The sequence below is a fragment of the Danio aesculapii genome, chromosome 5 (genome assembly GCF_903798145.1).
Source record: "Danio aesculapii chromosome 5, fDanAes4.1, whole genome shotgun sequence".
NCBI classification, from domain to species: domain Eukaryota; kingdom Metazoa; phylum Chordata; class Actinopteri; order Cypriniformes; family Danionidae; genus Danio; species Danio aesculapii.
The window spans coordinates 31,414,730-31,442,196 of NC_079439.1; the positions used below are offsets into that span (position 1 = coordinate 31,414,730).

At 37.1% G+C, this 27,467-nt stretch overlaps 1 protein-coding gene across 2 annotated transcripts; it reads right to left on the bottom strand.

Moving 5' to 3' along the window:
- zbtb44 (zinc finger and BTB domain containing 44) lies at positions 1-27,256 on the bottom strand. 2 transcript variants are annotated; one of them, XM_056457911.1, is made up of 6 exons: positions 26,948-27,256; positions 17,589-18,696; positions 14,656-14,740; positions 12,632-12,783; positions 8,888-9,188; positions 1-2,670 (listed from the first exon to the last, which is right to left on the bottom strand). In XM_056457911.1, the coding sequence occupies exons 2-6, from the start codon at positions 18,673-18,675 to the stop codon at positions 2,325-2,327; spliced, it is 1,971 nt and encodes a 656-aa protein (XP_056313886.1). In that variant the 5' UTR covers positions 18,676-18,696; positions 26,948-27,256; the 3' UTR covers positions 1-2,324. The 2 variants fall into 2 exon arrangements, with proteins under 2 accessions (XP_056313886.1, XP_056313887.1); XM_056457912.1 differs by having other exon boundaries at positions 2,561-2,670; positions 9,105-9,188.
- Between the last annotated feature and the right edge of the window lie 211 nt (positions 27,257-27,467).

Genomic DNA, 27,467 nt, shown 5'->3' on the forward strand with positions numbered 1-27,467 from the left:
AAAAAAAGAAGCGCCTTTAAGTAGCTAGACAACGAATGAATCAGTTGGGTATCGTGCGAGAGTGTTACTGTCGATATTTTTATAATTTTAATATTTAATAATATAGTGAAATTCAAGGTTTGTGAGTCATACAGCACCGGATAACTCAAAACAGCGACCACTAGTCTCTTCTCCATCTTCAAACACTGCTGTCACCTCAACGGAAACCCCACCTCTGCTTTCATTTGATTGGAGAATGAAAAAGACGAGACTGACGTAACACGTTTTTTTCACTCGGAGTTGATGCTATTTTAACTGTGATCGCACATATATATTTACATTAGATGTCACCTACGTTGTTGGTGTCTATTGGAAGGAATCGTCAATAGAGCTGCCATTTTAGTACAGGGTAGCGCTCCTTTGAAATGAATGTAGGACCAAGGTGCAGTGGAATACTGGCCATCTGGAGCCATAGATATGTAAACATTTATACATATATCTATGATCGGGAGTTTTCCTGGTGGTCAATACGCAACATTTTTTTAAATTAAGAAAATTATAATTTTACATCACTTTTCTACATTGATGGATAAGTGATCACACCGGCATTGCTGACAAAGAGTGTGTGTTTATGTGCATGAAAATGTGTTATCCTCCCTACCTTTTTCCTAATCCATGTCCTGAAACACAGCCCTGCTCCTGCTTTCACTTCTCATTCTAATGGAGGGAGCGATTCGTTTGTGAATGAATCTCTGTTATAAATAACTTGTGTGAACCATCGATATGCCTGCATCTCAGTATGGCTATCCACCTTTCTGATCTAAATGGTATATAACATTAGTAACATTCAATAATTTAGGATGGTCAGTATGCACATTGAGGCGCAGGCACTATGTTATCAGTTACTTTCATTTTATTCAACAAAACTAGCATAAGCCTAGAATAATGTGTGAGTTGGTGCTACTTTACCTTTTGATCAGTGCAGTAAGTGACTAATATCATCAATAATGTTACTTGTTTAGCACATTTGTAACATACAAAAACATACAAAACAAAATCTCATCTATGAAATGTTCTGCCTTTATGCTTTTACTCGTTACTACACCCGTATACAGCGCTAAAGTAAAGCATCTTCAGATTGGCTTTAGTCTTGACTAGTGTGGTTGAATGACATTTGTCCTGGGAGCACTGTACAAATGTGGTGGCGCTATTGACGCATGCTAGTATGCGATATCTAGTGTATATACCTATGGTGAGCGCACAACATGCGGTAAAACGCGATAATAACGTAAAATAATAAGCAGCGCCAAAACGCTCACGACCGTTAGTAAATCATTTTAAAAAGGCACCTCTCAACACAAGAAGCGTATCCGGTGTGATCGACCCCAAAGACAATAAAATGACTAAACTTTGAACTGCTCCTTAAGAGAAAAATACATGAGATTTACATGTTTAAAAAAAAATTACACACACAAAACATGCTTTTAAAACATTTTCATGCTAATTAAAAACGTGATCATGTTTTTTTTATGTGAAAATGTTCTGAAACACGTTCTGTGTGTGCTTTACTTTTAACTTTAACATCAGGCCCGCAGCCAATGGGGGTTCGGGTGGTTCGAAAGACCCACTCCTCACTGACACAGGTCCAGAATTTGTCCTATTTTGACTGCTATGCCATAATAAATTGTGAAAATAACCATTGAAGAAGGCTTTAAGACCAAGCAGAATCCTCTTTTGGCTGTTGCCTCAGCATGATTGTGGAAAGTTGAATGTGCTGGCCAGTTTGTGTTTGCCTAATAAATAACAATAGGCTAGTTTTTAATTTAAAACTTGAACAGCATCCTTTTTTCTAATAATATAAGATGTAATAAATTTGTATTTGAAAAATAAGTACTATTCTCATATTTTTTTTCTTCTAAATCTTCAGGAAATGTTTTTGGTATATCAAAAAATGTGGTTGATTATCAGACAAGCTAATGAAGCAAAAAAAAGTGCTTAAAAAGTATTTAAACCTCATAATTAATATGAAAATGAGGCTAATAACAGCAAACAAGTCCATATTTTAAGAAAAAAGAATCACCCCTTTCACCAGGCTGGCTACGGGCCTGAATATGTGATGCTCATGTGGTTTTCTCTGCAAGGTTATGATGGTCTTTTACATAGATTTGACATAGATCCAAATCGGATAATCTTAAAAGCAACCCCAACAAATAAAAAAAAAAAGATTTTCATAACAGTAATGTTCCATTTTCCATGATTGATAAGCTGTGAAATCGTAACAGAAGTACTGAGTGTGCTACAGTACACTGACTGTCATTATACATGTTCACACACATGGAACGTTTTCACTCAATAGTAATTGGCACAAGTCTCTTCTTCTTCTTTCTTGCCCCTCTCTCCTTCTCTCCCTCGTCTTCCTCTGGGTCTTGCAGAGAGGTGACAGCAGTGGTGGGCTTCTGGAGGTCCCCTGCCGTGCCCTCGCCTCCATTCCCTGATCTGGGGTTTGGGGTTTGGGAAGGAGGTGCCGAAGTGTTGGTTTCATAGTTCATGGTAGAGGAAACTTGAGAGATAACTGGCGTTTGGACTGAGGAAGAGGAGGAAGAAGCTTCAAAGGTCTGCTCACTTATCTCAAAGTGTCCGAGCCCCTCTTCCTCTTGCATGTGACTCAGGTAGTCTGGGAGGAGGAACTCACTAGGAAATGAAAAATAAGAGAGAGAGGAGGGCCTGTGTTCAGAAAATCTAACATAAGGCAAAGCAGACAAGGTTAAAGAACTGTACATTTATCTTCCACAAACTATAACACAATACCTTTTTAGCACGACAAAGTTAAAAATATACAAAAGAAAGATTTCAGCTTTCAGTCTCCTTCTGTGAAGCCACAATCTGAGGATGTCAAACCATTCAGACGCAAGTTCAAAACAAAGCAATTTGTCAAAAAAAAAAAAAAAAAGTTCATCTGATTTATCCAAGATAGTGTCCCAAGTTTGGTATATGAGTGTAAGATTCTTTTGGATTTTTTTTCCTTTTCATGAACAGCCAGTCCTAGCATGTTTAAGTCTAACAATAAGCTTTGGCAAAATGTCCTCTGGCAAAACATTTCAGCTATCTAAACAAAAGTCAACATCTGAAGCTAGATTGAGGATTGTGGCTTGGCAGAAAAAGTGATTTAACAAGCATTCACAATTCAAACACCGATAGCTCAATCCGTCAATAGGATTTAGATAGTAATGACATAATTTCCTATTTCTTTAATGCAAGTCCTTTCACTCTTGACACTACGACTTCACAAGATTGTTGCACAAACATGAAAAGTAAAATACTGGCAGGTTTAATTTCTTTAATGTATTTACTGACTGAAATGATCTAAAATGTCATTTTAGACACCTAATTGGTCCAATTTAATCCAATTTGTTCTTGATTGCTCATAAAATAAACTTACTTTATCATCAAAATCTCAAACTACGTATAAACGCAGACTTTTGATTGTAATTAAAAAGCAATACAACTTAACTGGGATAGACTATAAAACCTTTACATCTGTAGTTCACCCAAAAGATATTTTAAAGAATGCTGGTAAACTAAACATTGATTGTAACCACTGACCTTCACAACAGAGAAACAAAAACACTATGGAGGTCAATGGTTACCATTATACAAACATTTTTCAAGATTTCTTCTTTTGTGTTCAGCTGATAAACGAAAGTTGTACAGGCTTGGAATAAAAGTGGAGAGTGAGTAAATGATGACCGAATTTGAGATTTTTGGGTGATTGGTCCCATTAATTAGCACATGACAGGGCCGAACTATTGCTGATGGTTGAAGAATCTCTGTTTATAATAGGTTTGTTTACAGTCAGAAGGGGCAGTTTGCTATAGTTATGGCGCAGAAATCAAATAAAAGGGAAATAAAAATCACGTGAGAAAAGATCATTAGTAATAGTTTAACACAACACAACGAAAAAGTAAAAATAATACAAATCGACCAATTTAAATACAATAATAACAAATAAAACTAAATTAAGAAAATGTGCTTTCATGGAACCAATTATAGTCACAGATATTAACGGGTTACTAATAAAACAATTTAAAAAACTCTAATTATAACTTTGAACTGATCATTAAGGGAAAAAATACATATAAAAAAACAATAAGCTTTGGCAAAATGTCCTAAACAAAACAAAAGTCAACATCTGAAGCTAGATTGAGGATTGTGGCTTGGCAGAAAAAGTGATTTAACAAGCATTCACAATTCAAACACCGATAGCTCAATCCGTCAATAGGATTTAGATAGTAATGACATAATTTCCTATTTCTTTAATGCAAGTCCTTTCACTCTTGACACTACGACTTCAAAGATTGTTGCACAAACATGAAAAGTAAAATACTGACAGGTTTAATTTTTTAAAATTGTATTTACTGACTGAAATGATCTAAAATGTCATTTTAGACAACTAATTGGTTCAATTTAATCCAATTTGTTCTCGATTGCTCATAAAATAAACTTACTTTATCACAAAATCTCAAACTATGGATAAATGCAGACTCTTACATGCAATTAAACGCAATACAACTCAACAGGGATAGACTATAACACATTTACTTCACTAGTTCACGCAGAAGATATTTTAAAGAATGCTGGTAACCTAAACGTTGATGGTAACTACTGACTTCCACTGTCAGGATTCTGCCACTTTGGTCTTGTTCATCCTTGTTTTGGTGGCAGAGTCCGGACACTAGTCCTGTCTTGTCTAGTACTGTATGTTGTGCTCGGCTCGAGTTTGCTCTGGTTGAGCACTCGTATTTCTAGTCATTATCTAGCTTGCATAGACACCATATATTTGTGCCTGACAAAAATGAGTAGACACACAGAGATCATAAGAGAGAGCGAGGGTTTAAATAAAAAAAACTGTTGGATGAAATAAGTGAGTCTATGTGTAGCAAGAGCTCAAAGCATAAAGGCACCTGACACCCTTTCCTCTGCTTTAATGAGTCTCTAAAGTCAGGAAGATTACCTCAACAGAACGTCTCCTCTAAATTATAGACAGTAATTTAACTGAGAGCTTCACTATTCAGCTGTAATTAGCTGACACTGGAATGATTTCCTTGCCTGTCCAACTATTTACATCTCACTGCTTCTTTTCCAAATGCACAGTCCAAGGCTCGCTACTTCCAAAATGGAATCAAAGTCATTATTATTCCGTTTAGAAAAAAAACAACAACTTGTTTTCAAACAGGAAAGAACATAGTGTGCGTGCCCATGTGTTAAAGGTATTGAGAAACACATAAACACTTCATCCATCATGATACCAATCAGGACAGTCAATAGTGGAGATTTCAGTGAGTTCCTGAGAGCGCGACTCAGTTTGTAAATTTGTTCCTAATACTGCACAAAAGAACAAGGCATTGCCCTTGACTGTGACAAAGCAAGAAAGACATTTCATCTGATGGATGCATTTAGTCAACAGGGTTCATACACATTTTGACTACTAAAACTCCATGACTTTTCCAAGACTTCTGCAGAACTTTCAAGTACATTTTCATGACGTAATGTTTCATGTAATGTCTACATAGGAAATAATAAGAAAAACAATGACGTTCAAATTTATTACAGCATATCATAGAACACGCAACAATTTATTTTGTTTAAATTTGTTTTTATATCTATGTAAAATTAATTTTGATAATGCTTACGCTGCACTAACAATGTGAGAGCAAGTTTTTGCCAAGGACAGAAAAGAAGTAAAGATAACTAACCTATATTCAAGTTAGGGCTGCACAATATATCGTTTCAGCATCGATATCGCAATGTGTGCATCGCCAATAGTCACATAGCAGGATATGCAATGTTTGGGATTATAGTTTAATCATAATGGAGTAAAAGTTTATCATCTGCATGCATTTTTAAAGAGATAGTTCAGTCAAAAATTACTTACTATTTTTATTACACCCTTCACTTGTTTCAAACATTTATGAGTTTTCTTTTTTTTTAAATGAACACAAAAAAAGCAATAATTTAATAGCTCCTATAGTATTGAAACAAGCGAAGAGTGAGTAAATAGTAAGTACATTTTAATCTTTGAGTAAACTGTCCCTTTAAGGCTTGTGACTGTGTGAACATTTTAATATTTCAGAGTTCAAAACATCCGGCCACAAGAACTTTTGTAACTTTAATAAAGATTAAATAATATAAAATGAAGACTATGCAGTGTTGATTATTCAATATACCTGAACAGTGAATACCTGAAAACTAGAATTCACTTTTATCTTTACTATATTTTTTTAACTATGCTTGTAATTTATTTGTTATACATAATTCGAGATTCACTCCTCAACAAAATCCTTCCAATCAATCCAAATAAACCTGTTTATTAAATGTTATGTTATAAATAATGTTAAATCATCTGGTGAAATTGTATTCACATCGTAATATACATCACAGAAATACAAAATATCGTGAGGTCAGATGTTTCCAATATCGTGCAGCCCTAATTCAAGTATACAGATATTTATTAAACTAATTTCCATGAAAAACTTTTTGGGTTTATCTATTTTTCCAAAACTTTTCCAGGCTTAGAAAATGCCATGTCAAAATTTCAAGAGTTTTCCAGGTTTTCCATGACCGTATGAACCCTTTGTCAATCACAGCAGAAGCAGAAAAAGCTTCATCATCAGCTGTCTTTGAACATATACTAGGTTTCATTAGTAATATGTTACAATAAAGTTGCATTACATTAGCTAATGCAGTGGTTCTCAAACTTTTTTTACAAAGTATCACCTCAGAAAAAATTTGTCTCTCCAAGTACCACCACAATGACCAGTGTTGAAATACAGTAGCGTAATAGGCCTAATTACGCAGCTACAGCACTGCACAGTTCAAAAACGAGGTAGATTAAATTCTATTAATAAGAATATGTATTATTGTCAGCCACTTTAAACATTATAAATAGTTTGAACATTAACTGTGCTTGCAGACAAAAAAACTTCACCGTTAAAATTAAAATGTGCTTTTAAACGTTCATTAAAATGGCACTGTTCTTGAAAGGTAAAAAGAAAACTGCTGTACTTGTAAATTATTAATGTATAGAAGCCTATTCATCAAAACCTGGAAATGTTGTTTAGACCTGATGAATATAGGCTGTATGTCATACACTGAAAAAAATTATTTAAAGATGATTCCTTGGATTTACTCAATTTTTTTTACGTTAAGTGGTTGTAAACAATTTATTTGAGCTGAATTTAAACAAACAAATTAAGTTGAACAATTTAAGTAAGCTCAATTTAATTAGTTTGTTTAAATTCAACACAAATAAATTGTTTGCAACAGTTTTGCATGCAACACTTTTTTCAGTGTACATTGTTTTATACATTTTGAAATATAAGCTGCATGTCCAGATGACATATTTGAATATCTTTGAAATCTAAACATTAACTTGCATTTTAAATATAGGATTTGGAATTACATATTTAAATTAGAAATTAGATCTGCTGCTCATCTTTTACAGTAGGCCTATGTGCGTCAGAATAAAAGCATAAATACACTGCTTGACCAATTCATACGTGTGGTATTTCCGTGATTTGGTGCGAATGAGACCACATTTTAAGTGAACTTCGTGTTAACAGCACACTGACTGCTGTTTTCAAACAGACTCAGGTACGGTTTGCAGTTCCTTGGTCTGTGTACACGGAGACTAACTTTAACTATATTCTACCTCTAAGCTTCAAGCATGGCAAAGTTGCTTGAGTCTATGTTCTGTGTCTCATGCCATCTGAATCACATCCAAATTAAATCTGAGATAACAAAAAGCAGCGTACACTGCTTTACAAAACAAATAACTTTTTATATCGAAAACACGCATTATTTTGCATAACTACGCGCACACATTTTAACACATTTGTAATCATTAATTTACCAGTGATGCAGCTTGAGGATATTCCTGAGTTTGCAGTAACTGAACTGCCAACACAAGAGGACGGGTCTGCAGAAGGGCTTCTGTAGAGCGAATCTGCTCCTCTGGCTCTGCGCCAAGCAGATTAATTTTTTTTAACATCTGAAGACGCGATGCACTGAAGTAAACATTCTAAGCACACCGGTGTAATCATACGCGTCAGGGAACAGCCAATGCTGTCTGATCACATGAGTCTCAGTGTTATCGTACACATCAGTGTTAAAATCATGTTCATTTTATTCTTTTATTATTCAGCGATTCTTCTGTGCACGACTAGAAGGAAGCCCGCGTACCACAGTTTGAGAACCACTGAGCTAATGCATTCAGTATTAGAAACTAACAGGGAGCAATGATTTATTGTTAATTTCATTCATCATGTTATAATAGTGATTTCTGAATGACCACAACACTGAAAACTGTTGTATGATGAAGAAAAACATCTTTAAATCACAAAAATATTAAATAACAAGAACAATAAATAAATTATTTAAAATAATAATAATATATTATATCATTAATATTGATAATAAATAAATTTACATTTAAAAAAATAAAATAAAAACCATTAATGTTTGTATATTTCACAATATTACAGAACTTACTGTTTTTTTTTCATGAAAGTTAGTGAGCAGAAGAGACTTCTTTCAAAAAAAATTCATTCAAAACTAATCTGGCATGTTTTCTGTACTTCTTAACTTACTTTTAAATATGAAAATAACATCGATATTAATAAATACTGTGAAAAATCTTGTTTATGACACCTATTGCAAAAACTAATAAACTTATCGTCCCGTGTTTTATTAATACACATATTGCTACAGTTATACAGTTTAATAATTTCTCCCCAAAATAATAATAATAAAAAAAACGAATCTGCTACCTCAACATGAGATGAGCGGCCGACCGTACAAGACTAAATTTGAACTTCTACATATTTTCTTAAAATGTTCAGCTCCTCCTCACCTGGTCTGGAAGTAGTTTGCTAGTTCTGACGCCTCATGGTTGAGACTCCTCAGGTGTACGATTAAATTGCCGGAGTTGGTAAACATGGCGCCGCACGTTTTGCACTCGTAAATCCGAGGCTTGCGGATGATGTGGCGAGACACCCTCATGTGGTGCTTATATTCACCGAAGGAAGTGAAAGTGGCGCTACAGATCTGGCACCGGAAACATCGTTTACCTTCGTGCTTCAGCCGGTGCATCTTCAGAGAGTAAGCCCGCGTAAACTTTTTCCCACATCGGTCACACTGGAATGGCTTAATGCCTGTATATTGGGAAGACACAAAACAGTAGTGAATCATATAGAGCCAGTAAAAAAGGATACTTAGTAAATAAAGAAGATGATGAACTTAAATTAAATTGAGCTTCAGCTAATTGAACTACACCGGTCAAGTAAGTCTAGTTTATTTATAAACTAATTTTGAGAGGATCACATGCTTATGATTGCTTGTGGCTGGTCCTGCATTATTTAATTTATGATTCACCAATCAGACGACTCCTAAGTCACTATAAATACCCTAAGTTCCATATCACAGCCCTCTTCGCTTTGAAGAATCCCCCCTTCCACCCCTACTTTTCCTCCTTTCCTAGCTGGGTGGCACGATGGCCCAGTGGTTAGCACTGTTGCCTCACAGCAAGAACGTCACTGGTTCTAGTCCTTACCAAGCCAGTCGACGTTTCTGTAAGTCTCTCCCTGTGCTCACGTGGGTTTCCCCCGGGTTTCCCGGTTTCCTCCCACCATAAAAAAACATGCAACTAATTGACTAATCCAAATCGGCACCATAGACTTGCTCCTAGTAAGTAGTTATCTCTTAAGGGCAATCACTATCTGTTCATTAGCTACTACAGTAGGGGAATTCCCAAGATCTACCTGAGCTCAAACTCCCCTCTTGCCTTGCAAATGGGAGGGAGCCCCAGGCTCAAGGATCTTATGAGCTCAGGGCTGTCTCCATGGACAGCATGCGAACCAGGCTTTATGATCAATCATCAGCTAAGTGTGAACTCCTGAAATAACACTACTCATCTACATAAGGGAGTATGTTCATTTTGAATGTCCAGCATTATTTGTTATTCACATAACCCACAACTAAACCGACTGCCTACAATGGTTTTCACCGGTCTAGCGATGAGACGTTCTGTTTGGACAATCAACAGCAAAACAAACATCAACTCTGTTTAAACTAACATGTAGATTAGGGAGAAACATGGTTTACTCTTCTGCAAACAAGATGTTTTTGTAATACAAGACCCGATGTTAGGATGTTTGAAAGCTTAATTCCTGAACAACCCTAAGCTGTCCTAAAACATTTAAACAATAAAGGCTCCAGATATTAAAGTATACAGCTACCTAATTCTTTTATGTACATGGCACACACTGTCAAACACCCTTTCAAAGTATAGCATGCATGAATGCAGGAGCTTTACAAATCCCCACTAGAAAGATTCATCGGTGCTCCATGTCTGCAAAAAGTCAAGCAATAAAAATGTCTCATTTAAAATAAAGTTGCGCATATTATTAAATTCCCTCACATGTGCCAAGTCACACATACAGTATCTTGCCAAACGTTTCGGGACACCCCTTCAAATCACTGAATTCAGGATTTCCAATCACTTCCATCATAGGCTGCTTCTACAAGCATTTGTGAAAGAATGGGTCACACTTAGGTGCTCAGTGAATTCAAGTGTGGTACCATGCTAGGTCGCCACCTGTGCAATTCCAAGTCCATTTGTGAAATCTTCTCACTACTAAATATAATAGTGGAAGCAATAACAGCAGCACGTGTCGAATCACAGAAGGTCATGTTAAATCACAGAGTTGCATCAGTTTGTCCTGGAGTGCAGAGTCTACAGAAGTCGCCAACTCTCTGTAGAGTCAAAACTTCATGTGGCCTTCAGATTAGCGCAAGATGAGTGCTGGGAGAGCTTCATGGAACGGGTTTCCATTGATGAGCAGCTGCATCCAAGCCTTACGTCACCAAGTGCAATGCAAAGTGTCAAATCCAGTGGTGTAAACCCCACCACTACTGGACTCTGGAGCAGGAGATGTGTTCTGTTTAGTGACAAAAAGGCATGGGACAATAACCGTTTTCAAGGAATACCGCGGTTTGGAAAAGTCAAATATAAACCACCAAAGATAAAAATAAAACCACCAAAATCTTCTGTTATAACGTTCCTGCGGCATATGTAAGACTTTTTTTTACGACAACAGTATCTCGAGCAGAAAAGATATCAAAAGATAGTGTTTTAAATTGTAAAGAAATCTGTTTTTGAAAATAATGAAGACAGCAGAAGTTTGATTCATTTGAATTATTTAGCCTGACATGTTTACTGCTCCAAAATATTTTAAAAGGTTCTCAAAATAAAATATATTGTGTTCAAAGGGGAAAAATTATTTTGTTTTTTACCCAGACATTTAAAAACTATGAATCCTAGAGCAGTAATCACAATACCGTGAAACCGTGATATTTTTATCCAAGGTTGTCATCCTGTCGGAATCTTATACCGGCCCATGCCTAGTGACAAATCACACATCTCTATCTGCCAATCAGATGGATGAATTTGGGTTTGACAGTTGCCAGATAAATGTACTTGTCTGACTGCATTGTGCTAAATGTAAAGTTTGGTATAGGGCATTATGATGTGGGCTTTCTATAAGGGCTTGGCATTATTGCAAATATTGCAAAAAAATTATCACGATATCATGTTTCATATCATTCGGTATCGATAACTATTGAATATTTTTTAACAATATTTTAAAATATTTTTTGCACAACATGTAAGTCGCGCTTCTTTATTGGAAATGACAAACTTACACCATAAGCTTACTGGCATTGCTTCCAAGGCACGTACTCAGCAGCCACATTTCAATAAAACTATAGCGCTTCATACCAAACTTTTTTTAATCAATATGGACCACGATCTTCGCTCAATAAATACCGATGCCGATTTTATCCCCCAGCCCTACTTTCTATTAAAGAGTTTGCACTTGGCCAGGCATGACTGGTCTTCACAATGTCAGCTCCCTCAAGACCTCAACCCAACTGAACACCTTTGGGATGAATTAGAGCAGAAACCGAGAGCCAGACATTCTCGTCCACCATCAGTGCCTGACCTCACAAATGTGCTTCTAGAAGAATGGTCAAGAATTCCCATAAACACTGCTAAACCCTCCTTCCCAGAACAGTTGAAGCAGTTACAGCTATAAAGGGTGGCCAACTTCATATTAAACCCTACGGACTGAGATTGGGATGTCATTAAAGTTGATGTGCACGTAAAGGCAGACGTCCCAAAACTTTTGGCAATATAGTGCACATGCCTATTGTTTTTGCCATTTTCGGTAATTTCTTAAGTTTAGTAGTTAAACATTTTTCTGGCTTCTCAGTTTCTTTTCCGACAGTCAAACAACTGCCCGGTTCAGCGTGGAGACCTTTTAGGCAAAATAATGCATGTACATAGGAGTTGAGATAAAGTAAAACCTTTATTAATTTTGAGCAAAAACTGATAAACCTTTGAAGATAGACCTGTTGTGAGCTCAGAGGTTGCTAATTGATTGTAAATGTAAACTGATTGCCATGACAGTTACAATTAGATTATAAGAGACTATATTATAGTGTTTTTATACTTGAGATGCCGTTAAAAAAGTGAACTGAAGAAGTTCTCTACACATTAACATCAGTGTGTTGTAAGTAATAGCAGAGGGTTTCTTACCAGAGTGGATAAGCATGTGCTGTTTGAGATTCTGTATTCGAGTGAATCGGACACCACATGTAGGGCACTGGAAGGGTCGTTCAGGACCATTGAGTCCTGGGCGAGTTGAAGGGCTGATGTACAGGTGGTATGGGTACTGGACATTCTCTAGCCTGGAGACAGAGCAACAACAAGACACACTAATTAGATTGATGAGCCAATTGCATACTCTTAGTCATTAACGAAAAGGAATAAAGGGCTTTTTAATACAAATTATTATGCATAAATTAACATAATGCTAGTTTCTGCGCCCGATAATTGGGTTGTCATAGTCCTAACCTTCGACCACCACCTGTCCTACAATGCACCAGCCCCTTATGGCACCTGCAGGAGGATGGTCCCACGTCGCTCCATCGGGCTGAGCCCGGCCGGATTCCGTTGGATAAAATCCGGCCACCAGGTACTCGCATTCAAGCCCCAACCCCAGGCCTGGCTCCAGGGTGGGGCCCTGGCTTCGCCACACCAGGTGATGTCACGGTCCTTGCTATTATTGTGCTCATAAGGGGTTTTTGAATCACACGTAGTCTAACTTGTAACCAAAGACCTTTTTGCCTTGGGAGAGTCTACCCTACTGACAACATAGCCCTCAGGATCACTCAGGCACTCAAACCCCTCCACAACGATAAGGTAGCAATGCATGGAGGAGTGGCGGTTCATGGAGGAGGTTCATGCTGCCTGGACGGCTACCTAGTGAGGTGTTCCAGTCATGTCCTATTGAGAGGAGGCCTCAGAGAAGACCCAGGACACGCTGGAGGGACTATGTCTCTCGGCTGGCCTAGGAACGCCTTGGGATCCCCCCAGAGAAACTGGAGGAAGTGTCTGGGGAGGATTGGGAAGTCTAGGGTTCTCTCCTAAAAGTGTTGGCCCCGTGACCCCGGAAAAGTGGATGAAAATGAATGAATGAACAACATAATGCTCAGATGGGGGCTCAGTGGAAAGCACTGTCGCCTCACAGCAAGAATGTCTCAAGTTCGAGTCTTGGCTGGGCCAGCAGGCATTTATACTGTATATGGAGTTTGCATGTTCTCCCCGTGTTCACGTGGGTTTCCTCTGGGTGGCTCCTGTTTCCTGCACAGTCCAAAGACATGCGCTATAGATGAATCGACAAAAACAAATATTGGCCATAGTGTAAGAGTGTGTGTGTGTGTGTGTGTGTGTGATGAGAGAGTGTGTGGGTGTTTCAATAAACATATGCCACAGTAATTGGCGGTTCATTCTGCTCTGGCAACCCCTGATGAATAAGGGATTAAGATGAAGAATATTGAGGATAATGCTGTGAATAATTAAGAAACTAATCTATTGTGACTGATGGATAAACATTGTCTGTTAGCTCACCCCTTAATTCAATTTTAAGGGGCATACTGCCAAAAAAATGTCAAACAAAAGAAAATGTCATTTTAAAAAGGGATGTCAGCTTAGAGGAATGAAAAAAAAATCATCATTTAATTTCATTTTATGCTCCCTTTACATGTACACTTGGGTGAGAATCCAAAGAAAAGGGTCACGCTGTGAATTGAGTATTTTCTTTGAGTTGCGTTCATGCTCCTGTCTACAGATTCACAGAGATTACCACACAAAAGTCCTAGGCTAACATATAACACACGTTTAGTCAGGCATATCGAGTTGTCATATAAAGCAGACTCCACTCCTGAGATGGACAGCAGTGTCTTTTTTATCCCATTTGTTTTGCATCATACCATTTCCCTACTCTTCCAGTATTCCAACAGGCAAATTCAGGTCCAAGAAGTTTCCAGAAAGCTTGCCAACCAGCTTCTCTGGCCTCTTGGCAGTAACTCCATATCCTAATAGCCACTACAATATCACTGAAGCCTTCTGCTGCTTATAAGCATACAAGAGGAAAGACGATGATGAGAAGAGTGAAAAATAATGTCCCTACTCAGAGGGGCCCTTTATTTTAATCATAAAAGTGAGATGTTGTAAAAGACACTCTGTAAAAACAACATAGACACCCAAAGGAGTTGTACCTCTCATCCTCCTCCATGTGACCAGTAGTGTTTGGAGTTCCCTGCATGGACTGAAGACCCTCCGTCACCCCCTCATCCATGGAGCCTAGGGAGAGAGCAGAATGTTGTTTTTAAACCATTTCGACTGTAAAACTGTCTTAATATTTTGTCATCTACTTTATTATTAACAGATTAGAGGCCTGACTCAGACAAAAGTTCTAAAAAGTGCATGAAATAATTGAAATCAAAGCAATCTGATAAATAAAAGCTCAATTGGAATAAAAAGTATGTCCATTTATAATCTAATCCTGTCTGACAATAAAAATACTCTTGTTGCCTGTCACCTTCTTATTATTTTTTATTATTATATTATATTATAATCGAAATTTCCAGGACATTTTGATGAACAAAAAGTATTTACTCGTTCAAGTTTTGGCTGGAGGTGTGATAACCTCTGTATTACGTCTCATATTTTCCTATCAGAATACCAGCTAACATCAAAATATTAAATAACTCCCAAGTATGATCCATTGGGGACACTGACCACCGTGCAAAGAAGAAACATTTGGAGATTTATATGTGATACTAAAAACTGTTATACTAAAAACTGGTGTAAAACATTATGCTTATGAAAATAACAGAAACATAGTAAAGACAAATTACATCGCTGTAAAGTTTTATTTATTTGGTTTCCAATTTCATCTGCTTCTGTTTATCTTTGTGCCTTTGCTGATACCTGACCTCTACATCTGCACACTGATAAACCACATATTCTCAGGACAACTTCTATAACTCATATAAAAGGAAAAAGGTACATATTAACCATGTATTAACTTTTTAGTTAAGTATGTATAATGTCCACTCTATACACAACACCCTAACTTTAAGATTTTGATTGTAATGTAATAACATGCACCTTCTGTAAAGCTGCTTTAGAACAATAGTTAGTGTAAAAAGTGCTGTACAAATAAGCTTGAACTGAACTGAATATATATTGTACAATAGGAGACAGCACTCATATATCCATAGATTTCACAATAGTGTGAAAAATAATACATGTAGGATTGGGCGATATGGTAATATTCTATCTCTAGAATTATTTTCCATTTTGAATGATAACAATATATATTTAGATACAAGTTGTTAATGCTTCAAAGCAGATTTAAAAGAGTACCCCAACAATGACTGAAGCCACAAAATTTTAAGGGTCCATTAAATGGCATAACATATTTTCGTCCGATAAATTTTCGGTGGCCGAAAATTTGATACATCTCGAATGTATGGAATTCGATACATCTTTAAAGGTTCGATACATCTCAAATCTCTACATCTCAGTGGATGAAAATTTGATATCAACGTACTTTTAGATTCCCATTGCTGCACATTTCTACTGTGTAATTGGCTCTTAGATCAACATAGAGTTAAAAAAAAGTCGAGAGCTTATCATTGTTATTGACATAAATTTTTATCGCGATTAGATATAGTCATTTATCGGCCCAGCGCTAATTACAGGTTACAAAGCAATCCTTATTCTTTCAAATAAATGTGATGTAAACACAAGAGAGTCTACCAGTACTTTTCTGCCAGTCTTCATATTTGATAGCCTAAGACAGGGGTGTCCAAACTCGGTCCTGCAGGGCCGGGAGTCCTGCAAAGTTTAGTTCCAACCCCAATCAGACGCACCTGGGCTAGCTAATCAAGCTCTATCTAGGCTTTCTAGAAACATCCTTGTAGTTGTGTTGAAGCAAGTTGGAGCTAAAATCTCGATCTCGATCTCTCAACATGTATGAAGGATAAAACTTGCCATAAGAAAAAAGGTGCCGATCTTAGTTTGGTTTGAACACGAAAAGAGGTGGGAGGCTGTAGTAGTGAAAAGTGAAAAGTACCCACCCCCATTACGTCAGTAGCAGACCTGGTTGAAATCCATATAGGCAGTCAGGCAGCGTAATAAAAAGAAGGAATCATTACTGACGTAATGGGGCGGGTTCTTTCACTTTTCACTGCTACAGCCCCTCACCTCTTTTCTTGGTTTTTAGCCTACATGCATGTTGAGAGATCGAGTTGATCGACTTGTCAGGGGAATATGTCTTGACATAATTTACAAAGACATGGCTTAGTAAAGCGTGAAGTCAGGTATAATTTTAACTGTTGCATATGTAAATCCCCTTGTCCGGCAGCGCTGGAGCAGCAGTGTGAGAGTGGACCAAAGCGCATCAAATGAAAGGTATTAACATAAGAAAAATACACAACTCAAGACACTTAAATGTTTGTATTTGTTGTATTTGCCACAGCTCTGCGATGCACGTCCACAACTTAATGCATTGGGTTAAATTAGGCTGTCCAGTCTCTGTGTTCAGTCCGTTACCAAACATGGTTGAAACCCAGTCAAAGTGCATCAAATGATCAGTAATTAAAAGGGAAAAAATAAAATAAAATAAAAATATATATATATTTTTATATTAGACACACATTTGATGCTTGTATTTGCACCAGCTCCACGTCCACAACTTTACGCATTGGGTTAAATTAGGCTTTACAATCTCCTTTACTTTCGTTGTATCTGTTCAGCTGAGGGAACGTAACCAACCCCGTGACGTCAGACACAGCGACATTCCAAGATGGCCACGCCCTAGGTCTAAAATCTATAAAATCTATAAAATCTGATTAATGCTTACATTAATCGAGCTTGTTTAATATATTTTCATTAAAGTGGAATCCAGTGTAGAAAATAAGGTAAACTTGACTGAGTGCTTCATTTCCTCTTTGATGATGGAAATCGACCTAAAAGATTTAATATAGTCCCCATATGAAACCATATAAAAAATTTTCACTGCATACTTGTAGCAGTTTGCTACAAGACTGAAGATGGATGTATTATTATAAATGAAAAACGTTACTGCAGCTTTTATTTTTAGAATTGCAGAAAATATATAGCAAGTGCTAGTGTCACATACCGATTGATGAGGACTGAGGGCTGATGAGTAGATCTTCTTGGTTGTGTTCGTTGCCAGGAACCGTCTGCTGATCACTCAGCGAACTGTGTGGAGCGCTGACCGGTTGAGAAGCCTCTTCATGCACTTCTTCATCACTCAGCCTCTCTACCTTCACCTGCACATCCTCTTCTTCCTCCTCCTCTACCCCTGCTGCTCCCACTACGCCCAGGCCACGGGGACCCTCACAGGACAGATACTCCACCAGAGCCCTTCCACTAGAGTCCTGACCCGACGCTCCAGATGTTTCCAGGAGACCTTCAGGCAGTTTTGACTTCTCTGGTGTAAACCGACGGTCTACACCGAAGGGGTACGTCCAGGAGAAGGCCAGGGATGGTTCCAAAGCCTGCGCTGAGCTCTCTGGGAAGGAGGAAGAGGAGGGCGAAGGGTTGGGGACTTGCGGAGAGGTAGAGGATGCTGGTTGTGGGCTTGCGAAGCCTTTGCGTTTGCGTCTGGACTCACGACACACAGGGATGGGCCGCTCTGGCACGCTGCACTCGGATGAAACCGGAGATGGTGAGAGGGCATCTACAGGGGCGAGGGTGCAGCTGGCGTGGCCTTCAGGGGGTTCTTGGGGCCTGTGCAAACCTGGAGGTTGGATGCTACCAGGAGCTCCTGCTCCCGAAGATGCCGCGTTCCACAGGATACTGGACTTCATGAACTCAGAGCAAGTGTTGGCCACTGCGAACATCTGCATGTAGCTCGCTGCAGCCAATACGTCGATGATATTCTCTGTACTAATGGACAAAGTAGATGTGTATGCATATTCAAGAAGAGGAGCGAAACCAGCAACCGTTACATGTTGGAGATCAAGCACGTGTTTGTTATCTTCACCGACAATTATTGGGTCTTCTTCAGCCGGCTTCCCAGACAACTTTGCCCGAAGGAAGTCACTACAGCAGGCTAGGACTACCTTATGGGCTGAGAACAGCTGGCCCTGTACCCGAATGGTGACATCACAGAAGTGGCCCTCACTGCGCAGGGTGTTAAGCTTATCCAGAAGCTCCTGGCTGTGGCTGGGGGAGTTGTGAGTGAACGTTTTCACACCCATCCTTTACAGTAGTAGGACTGTCTGAAAAACACAAAACAAATAAAATACATCAGTTTAACAATATTAATAATAACCAATAATCATTATGTTTACATTCATGCTTATAAGAAAAATAACATTTGATGAATTATAATTGTGATATAAAAAAGGCAACATCCTAATATACTGTTCCAAGTCAGAATTATTTAATAAAATATCGAAATAAAGGCATTAAAAATCTGATTTATTTGATAAAATTCCAAAATAAAGGCATTAAAAATCTGATTTATTTGATAAAATTCCAAAATAAAGGCATTAAATATTTGAATTATTTGATAAAATTCCAAAATAATTTGATACAATTCCAAAATAAAGTCATTACAAATCATATCTATGAAATTAACATGAATATAAATCTTTAGATCATATCATTTTGATTTATGCCATAATTATACCAAAGTATGACTTTGTCTTACATGGTGAAAAGGGGGACAGAACATATGCCTTATCTAGATATTTAAATAATTATAAAAGTACAAATTTGTACATGAAAACAAAAACATGAATACAGTACAATTATATTTTAAGATGAGAACAACTGCACTGGTTTTATAATTGAGGGACATCAGATTTAAAAATTTCAAGTAAACATCATGACATATACTGTAATTAAATATTCAACAGTCAAGAGTCATTTATTACACTGAGAACTGGGCATTGAAATGCTTGTGAAGACTTGCAGTAACACATTGACATTAGAGCACAATAACAAGACTGTACAAGTTAAACATGGCAAACACCATATAGACAACATATTATAAGTAGGGTTGGCGTAGAAATGTGCTGGAATATTCCTTCTAATAGACTGCCATTTCAATTAAATATTAGAATTATTATGTGATATAAATTATTACTTGACATTAGGATAAATAAATGGTAACAGAATTTCATCTGTTGGCTGAACTAACACTTTTAAAATCAGTTCTTAATTTTAAGGGGTCTTCCACTACGATATCATATTTTAAATGTGTAATGTAGCTGTGTGAACATAAACAACATCTTTGAATGTAATACGCTCAAAGTTCAATGCAAAGGGAGACATTGGCTTTTACAGAGTTAGCTTAGCAAAGCCTACAGTGAACAAAGTTTGGGGACTACAAAAAAATACATCCGGGCTAGTGAGATCACAAACGCTTCTGTGCAGCAAAGGGGCATGGCCAGAGGCGCTGTAATGCTGTAATGTAGCAGAGAAAGCTAAATGCCATCCAAACGCTGCTATTTCCACAGAATTAGCATTTGACAAAGGACAACTTCCATAATCTCTCCTAGTTCAGTGCTGGATTCGGCTAAAAACTCCTCAAAGAAGGAGCAGTTTCAACTGTAATAGACGAAGCTGTGGATTGTGAGCCACAACCTGCAAGTATTTTTATTTGTTAATTGATCAACTACATGCACAGTTTCCAGCGTTAATAGTATGTTGTAGCAAGGACGTAAACAAGGATGTAAACAATAGGAAATGCTGTTTGGCACCGCTAACAATTTAGCTACAAATTCATATTTATCTGTCAAACCCCTGAAAACACCCACAATCTTCACCACTTTCCGTGTGTTTTACATCTCAAATAATGATCTCGCAAAAGATATGTGAATGTTTTAGATTACTTACATATGCTTTTAATCCGATTCAGGCTAACTGATATGACTAACAGCTACTCTGACTAACAGTATTTACTAGTGTTGGGCGATATACGAAATTTTCTGATTGCCATATTGACCCCCTGTAAGATCGCCGATACACGATACTATCACATGGGGACACAGTAGTGTTACGTTTATATATATATATATATATATATATATATATATATATATATATATATATATATATATATATATATATATATATATATATATATATATAATATTTGATTATTATATTTAACCATATCTAAACATATTTAAGAACCTTTTGGTTGATTTTTTTTTTACTTATTTAATAACCTACTGCATTTGCATTACGTTTAATCTTGGATAATAATTCAAACCAAGTCAAATCACCACACTCTTACAGCTAAAAAGGCGCTGACACTGAAATGATTTCAAACAAGACTTGATGCAACAGTGTGGTGCGGGACAGGAGTTGATGGTGACTTCAAGTTCAAGTTCAAGTTATCCTCTGCCCGCGGGACTGCTTCAAAATGCATATAATATACATGGATGTAAGCAAATGAAATATTTATCCAAGCACAGAAGTAACAAGAATGCATTAAGGTCCTTTCAGACGGGAGGCGGATGAACGACTTGCGCCCGCACATGACTGTTTCTATGCGGTGAAGTTTTCCATGTTTTTGTTCAGTTAAGCGTGGCGCGGCTTTAGGTCTAATCATCACAAAAGTAATCATCAACAGTGTCACATTTGTATTTGCTAAGATCTAACATAATGTTGCGCTTGGCATATGTGTTTATTGTTTTCTGATAAAAGTTTCACTTTTCACATGGCTGCTGTGAGTCAGCAATAGCCTGCTCTAATATTGAATAGCCTATTTGGCCTAAAGCTTTTCACTGAGCTCTAACTTATTATTATTTATTGATAAGTTATTAATTAAAGAATTATTAACTTTGTTCAATAATTCTTTAATGCCAAAAAGAATGGTAAAATACAGATTGTAATTTAATTTAATATAGGCTAGTTTAAATAAATCAATAAAATATTTTTATAGCCTATAAATAAATATAGGTCTAACATATTTTTTAATTAAAAAAAAGGTTATTTTCTGAAAAATGCGCATGTCCGTGTTTATCATTCAATCGAATTTAACACAAATAAGACCGGTATTCCGTGAACTTGAAGGAGCAGTCAAAGCATGCACTGACAAAATAGGCCATAGGCCCCCTTAAAACTTAAATAGGCTATTATAAACGGATATAAAAAAATTGCTTTTTTAGTGAAAGCAAAAGAGAATCTTACAGGAATGCTGTTATAAAGGAGTCTCAAAAGATCAACAACTGCAACACGTTTTATTCCAGAACATTTGAGCTGGTTTCAGAGTTCTTTCATTTTCTTCTTCAGTAGTTTCGCTTTTACAAATCATTTTATTTACTTTGTTTGTTAATTAAATATAGTTTTAAAATACAATTATTTTTAAGCAACAAAGTTGCAAACTAATTTGCTATGAGATGTGGCTGTGCCCCCACGTGCAGCTCGCGCTTCAACTGCTGAGAGAGAGAGAGAGAGAGAGAGAGAGAGAGAGAGAGAGAGAGCGCAAGAGAGCAATCAAAATAATTGATTTTTGTCCGAAAGTATCGGTCAGATGATGTTGATGTAAACAGCTGAAGCTGTCATATTATTTGTAGTTAATGTATTATTAATGATGATGATTAAAAAAAGTAATACTATTCTTTTTATTCAATAATGCAATAAAAACATGTAATAGGTCTATATTAATGTGAAAGATATTGTCTTTAAAATCGTCATAGATCTCAGCTCTTGCCAATATCTTTGCCTATCGTCGATACACAATACTATCGTCATAACCCTAGTATTTACACAGCGCAAAAGTGTGTGCTTGTGGAGGCGTGATGCTTCCTGGTGACTAAAATAAATATAAATATTGCATGCTTACAAACTGAATTTATGCTAAAATGAATGAACTGACAACAGAAACGTTTAATTAATTCAATTATTTTCCTGGTCTTATTCTGCATAAACCTAAATTCTTTCCCGAAAGTCCTCCAAAGTAACAGTTCATCCATCTTACTTAAGTGACTGGCAGGGAATGCTTTTTCCTGACTGCTGATTTAGCAAATCTACATATTCAGACAGAAGACGCAAGGCTATACACTTTCAACACTTCAGTGGACCTCATGACACAAAGCACAATCACATAGTTAGAATGATTCAGAGCTGAAGAATCCTGATTTTGTAACTCTTCCAAGCCCAAACAAACTCCCTCAAACAACATCTGCTGAAAATTGCTATAGCATTGCATGGATCCAGCTGACAGCTAATACAGTGATGGCAGATACGTCTAAACTATGCAGATGACTAAACGAGTCTGTCTCGGCTTAAAGAAACCAGGATCATCTTTGGTTCTTGACTCCCGCTGTTAAACATTTACAACTGCAGTGTCTAATCAAACAAGGAGATGAAGCAAGCCAAGAAACAGCTAAAAAAAAGTAGTTAATTCTTGGAAAGATAACACTTGGGGTTCTCAGAACAGTAGGCTGTATTCCACAGTGACAGAGACTTAACAAGATTTTTGGGACAAATGAGAGCAAAGAGCCATAAAATTTCCATAAAACTCTTTTTGGTCGTGCACGTTTCTGATTTATAGCTCCAGCAGTAACTGGACGACATGGTTGAAATATTGATAAAAACACGACCACCAATTTTTAAAGTGTCAGTGCTTGAAGCCAGGGGTTTTCAGAGTGTGCTCCTACAGAAACCCGCAAGGAGTCCAAGAGGTGCTTTGAGGGCTGTAAAATGTTTTAAGAGCAAAGAAAAGATTTTACAAATCACATTTTTGAGGACGTTAAAGTTGAAATGCTAACATAAAGGGATAGTTCATTGAAAATTTTTAATTAACTTTGTGGCATTAAAACTTTCTCTTTTTTAAAGATATTTTGGAGAAAGCTGGAAACTAGGGATGCTCCAATCAGGATTTTTGCAGACGATACTGAGTACCGATTCCTAGTGATGTGATTGGCCGATACAGAGTACAGATTCTAATTCTTCTAGCTTTATAATGCATAAAGCACATTTTCCTCTATAAGTGTGATACTTCAGTGGAGATCTCACCTTAGCTAAGAGAATAATTTAAGGATGCTGCATATGTCGGCACCAATGGCCTAGTGCAAGGGTAGGGAACCTATGGAGCCACATGTGGCTCTTTGACCAAAAATATGTGGCTCTCCAGCTGTCTCCCTTCAATAAAAAATTTAAACTGTCACTAAAATCAGTTTTCTTTTGAAAATACAATTAAAATTACCTTTTTTATTGTATATTTTTACAGCAAAATGAATAGGAATGAAAGGACGTTTCAACCAATACTTGTGTGCGGCCCTGTGGACTAACTTGAATCACGACACCAAAAAAGGCATTCCATTTACATTTCGATGGTAACCTTGCGCCATAAAATTCAAACAATGTTCATTGTCAAAGTGGTGAAAAGAAAGAAATTCTACACATTTAATACATGGACTTGCTCAACTTGTGAGGTTTCATATATATCCCTAATGTCTCTTTAAAAAAATGCATTTGCCACAAAAATCCGAAATGGCTCTTTGCTGAAAAAATGTTCCTGACCCCTGGCCTAGTGGTTGGTGCATCAACACAAAGCACCGAGGTGCTCGCGAAGACCTGAGTTCCTTTGCCGATCTTTCCCCTATCGCTGCTCCCCACACTTTCCTGTCTGTAAAATCTCCACTGTCCTATAGCAATAATATGCACCAATTAAGACAACGTTAGCATCTGTCAGCTTTAAATGTGTTGAAAACTGGATCATTTTAAGCTTTTGTCAGCTAATTTTATCTTCAGGGTTTAAAATCATTTTAGGGGCGGGATTTAAATAAGTGACGTAGCGCGAATCTGCGAGTGGAGTGATAACGCATAGGTTTCTCATTATTATTCATAGCTGAGTTTTCTTATCCTATGAGAAGACCCTGCTTCTTAATTATTCATGAGAATAATTACATGCTTTCACATGCTTTCCGAAGGCAAGACCCAATGACTGGGTGAGACAGCATCCACGCATGCCATGCAGTATTTAGCCGTTCATGAATGGTCGTATGTATTTGTTTGCATGATTCACAGGTTTTGTTGCATGTTATTCTCTGCAAAACTGTTAGGGCCGATACAGCAAATACAAGCAGTATGAGAGTTGGGGAATGGCGGACTTTGACTTTTATCAGTTAAGTTCATTACCATTCCGACACATCGCCTATAACCGTGCTGCTGTGTTCGACTATTTTTTTAAGTCTCTGAATCTTCGGCAGGGCTACTGGTTGGAGCCTCATTTTGTGAGCCAACTGACAGTTGTTCGCTCCCCTCCTGCTTTGCTGGCCACGCCCACTCTTGTCTCTGCTCGTAGTGCTCCACGCCCATCATGGAGCATTTTTTGAAAATATTCTGAGGTAGACTTGAACCGAAAGAGGGGGGTTTCATGACCCTTTAAACATGTCTCTTATAACAATTTAATGTAGACATGTCATGGTCAGAAGCAGCTTTATATAAAAGAATAGCTAAAACTGAATTTAAAAAACAATTGGTAAGAAAAATGACTAACAATGCAATTTAGAAACATTGCAAATAATGGAGGAATTCAACATGTCTCAGTAAATAAAAAAGTTTAGAGCGAATATTTGATGCATAAGAAGATAAAATGCACACCTATAAATCCATTATTAAAAAGGAAATAGGCCCATAAACTACTGTTTAATGCATAATATTCATGTTAAAAATAATTTTAGGTGTTTTCATTTCATTTAGAAGTTTCATTAATTTTCCAGCCAGGTTTTAATGAACTTGCAATAGTCAAAAACACAGAACATCGCTTCAGAGCCTCTCGCGCTGTTTTCTTGCTCAGTCACTCTCGTCACCATGATTTCCAAGTATTTTATCTAATTAGCGGGATTCACGGAGCAGCTATAAATATGCAGAAGACTCGCAGAGCTTTCTGGAGAGGTCATAATGTTGGATGAGACACAAGATAGGGGCAATCGCTCCTCTCGCATCACAGCAGCTCAAAACACTGGCTGCAACATAGAGACCATGACTCGCACGAGTCCAATAAACTTAAAAATAAATAAATAAAATTTAAAAACAAATAAACTTAAAAAGAGGTCGCACCACATCTGTATTACATTTTAACTTCTGTGATGTGAGTGCTTACGCTATCCGTTTAATAATCCTTAGTAAAAAAATCCCAAAAATGAAATTGGCAAGTCTACATTTTTTTCTAAAAATGAAAAAAGTTATGGAAAGCAATTTGCGCCATATAAAGGGGAAAAAATCCTGCTTCAGCAGTTCCTAACTATGAGTTACAAAACCCTAATATGGAAAAAAAAATTTCATTGTTATAAAGTAATTAATTTATTCATTCATTCATTCATTTTCCTTCGGCTTAGTCCCTTAGACTGAGGGGAAACCAGAGCACCAGGGGGAAACCAGAGCACCAGGAGGAAACCCACGCCAACACGGGGAACACATGCAAACTCCACACAGAAATGCCAACTGACCCAGCCAGGACTCGAATCAGCGACCTTCTTGCTTTGAGGCAACAGTGCTAACCACTGAGCCACTGTGTAACCTATTAAAGTAATTAATATGGTGTAGAAAATAATGTTATCTTCATATTTTAAAGTATGTTTTTACTAAAATGTATGTTTTTGTTTTGAGATGATAATGTGTTTACATAGAAAATAAATAATCCTTAAATTACAGTGCCTTGCAGTATAAATGCGTTTTAAAAATAATAGCTATTAATATATTTTAGGAATGGATTGAACTAAAATTCATTCTTCACTAGATCTCAGAGAAAGAATAAAAGTAATGACTGCTGACTGTCACTATTGACTGTTCATCTTTTCCATGAAATGAAATTTTATTCATAAAGAACCAATCCGCTTTGTTGTAATTCTGCTATAAGTAAAGACATACATAAATACTAAGCCTAAATGATCTTTTGAAAGAAGCAATCTGATTAAACATATATACAAGATGTGAGAGGCACGGAAGTTGAAAGCGTGCATATTTACAGATATAATTCCTCCACAAGGAATGAATGGAGAATACAATATGACATCTTGTTTACGGCTTTCACACTCGTGCTCAGAAAAGTTAAAGGGGCGTGGCTTTACACACGAGTTGTTGTTGTTGTTGTTTATATAAGCATCTATTCTAAATAGTGACCGGGATGACAGAAATCTCAAAACCCATTTCAAAAGTTTAGATTCACGCACACTGAATTTCTCATCCCAAAAGCTACACATTTAAACAGCATGGACGTGGCCTAAAATTGTGCGACGTGCAATGTAAATTAAGGAGACGGCTCACTATATATATATACATAAAAACCGCAACAGTCAATTATGTGATATAGCCATAAACTCGTGGAGAAAACAGAATCATAAATAACGTTACATTAACCTGCATTGCCGTCCGAAACAACAGCCAGCTAACATCAGCATTCATTGGCTAGTTCGCTAATCTCTAACGATGACTAAACAAGTGTCGTCAGTGTCAACACAGTGTACAAAACAATACTCGTGTTGCATGAATGTCTGTGCAGCTCACCGGTAACAAAGAAGAATGGACGAATCCGTTGAAATGTTGTACGACTATGAGCTCATGAATGCGATCCAGCAGCAAGCTAACTAGCTGCTAGCATTCTGACACTTGCATAGAAGTAACGTTACTGTCGTGTTTTGAAAACATGATCACATCCCGATAATTCACTCGAGTCGAGTGCCCCCCGTTTGTATTAAAAGATAAAATTCATAAAAAATAAGCCGGTTTAAGTCTGCATTGTGTATAAAATGCATTGGTCTCTCGTCTGACAGGTTTGAAGCTGATGTTTACATACTCCATCCCAGAATGCTTTTCAGGGAGCTCGTGCGACTGACCTTTCATTTTTTCTGATGACCTAAAAAGCGTTGTAATGACGCAACGACACAAAATAAAAGCATGTATTTAATTTTTGTACACACAAGCGTAGTGTAGTGTGTACACTAGGCTACAGTTACTTGTTTTATCTCTTCAAATGCCCCTCCTTTTTTAGGTAAAAACTGATTTTCAGGTTTACCTCAAAAATTAA

Excerpts from the sequence above, each read along its gene's own strand:
- zbtb44 (XM_056457911.1), bottom strand. The coding sequence starts at position 18,675 with ATGGGTGTGAAAACGTTCACTCACAACTCCCCCAGCCACAGCCAGGAG. Across the intron at positions 14,741-17,588 it reads CCCTCAGTCCTCATCAATCG|GCTCCATGGATGAGGGGGTG; the intron begins GTATGTGACACT and ends CTCTCTCCCTAG. Across the intron at positions 9,189-12,631 it reads GCACATGCTTATCCACTCTG|GCATTAAGCCATTCCAGTGT; the intron begins GTAAGAAACCCT and ends CCCAATATACAG.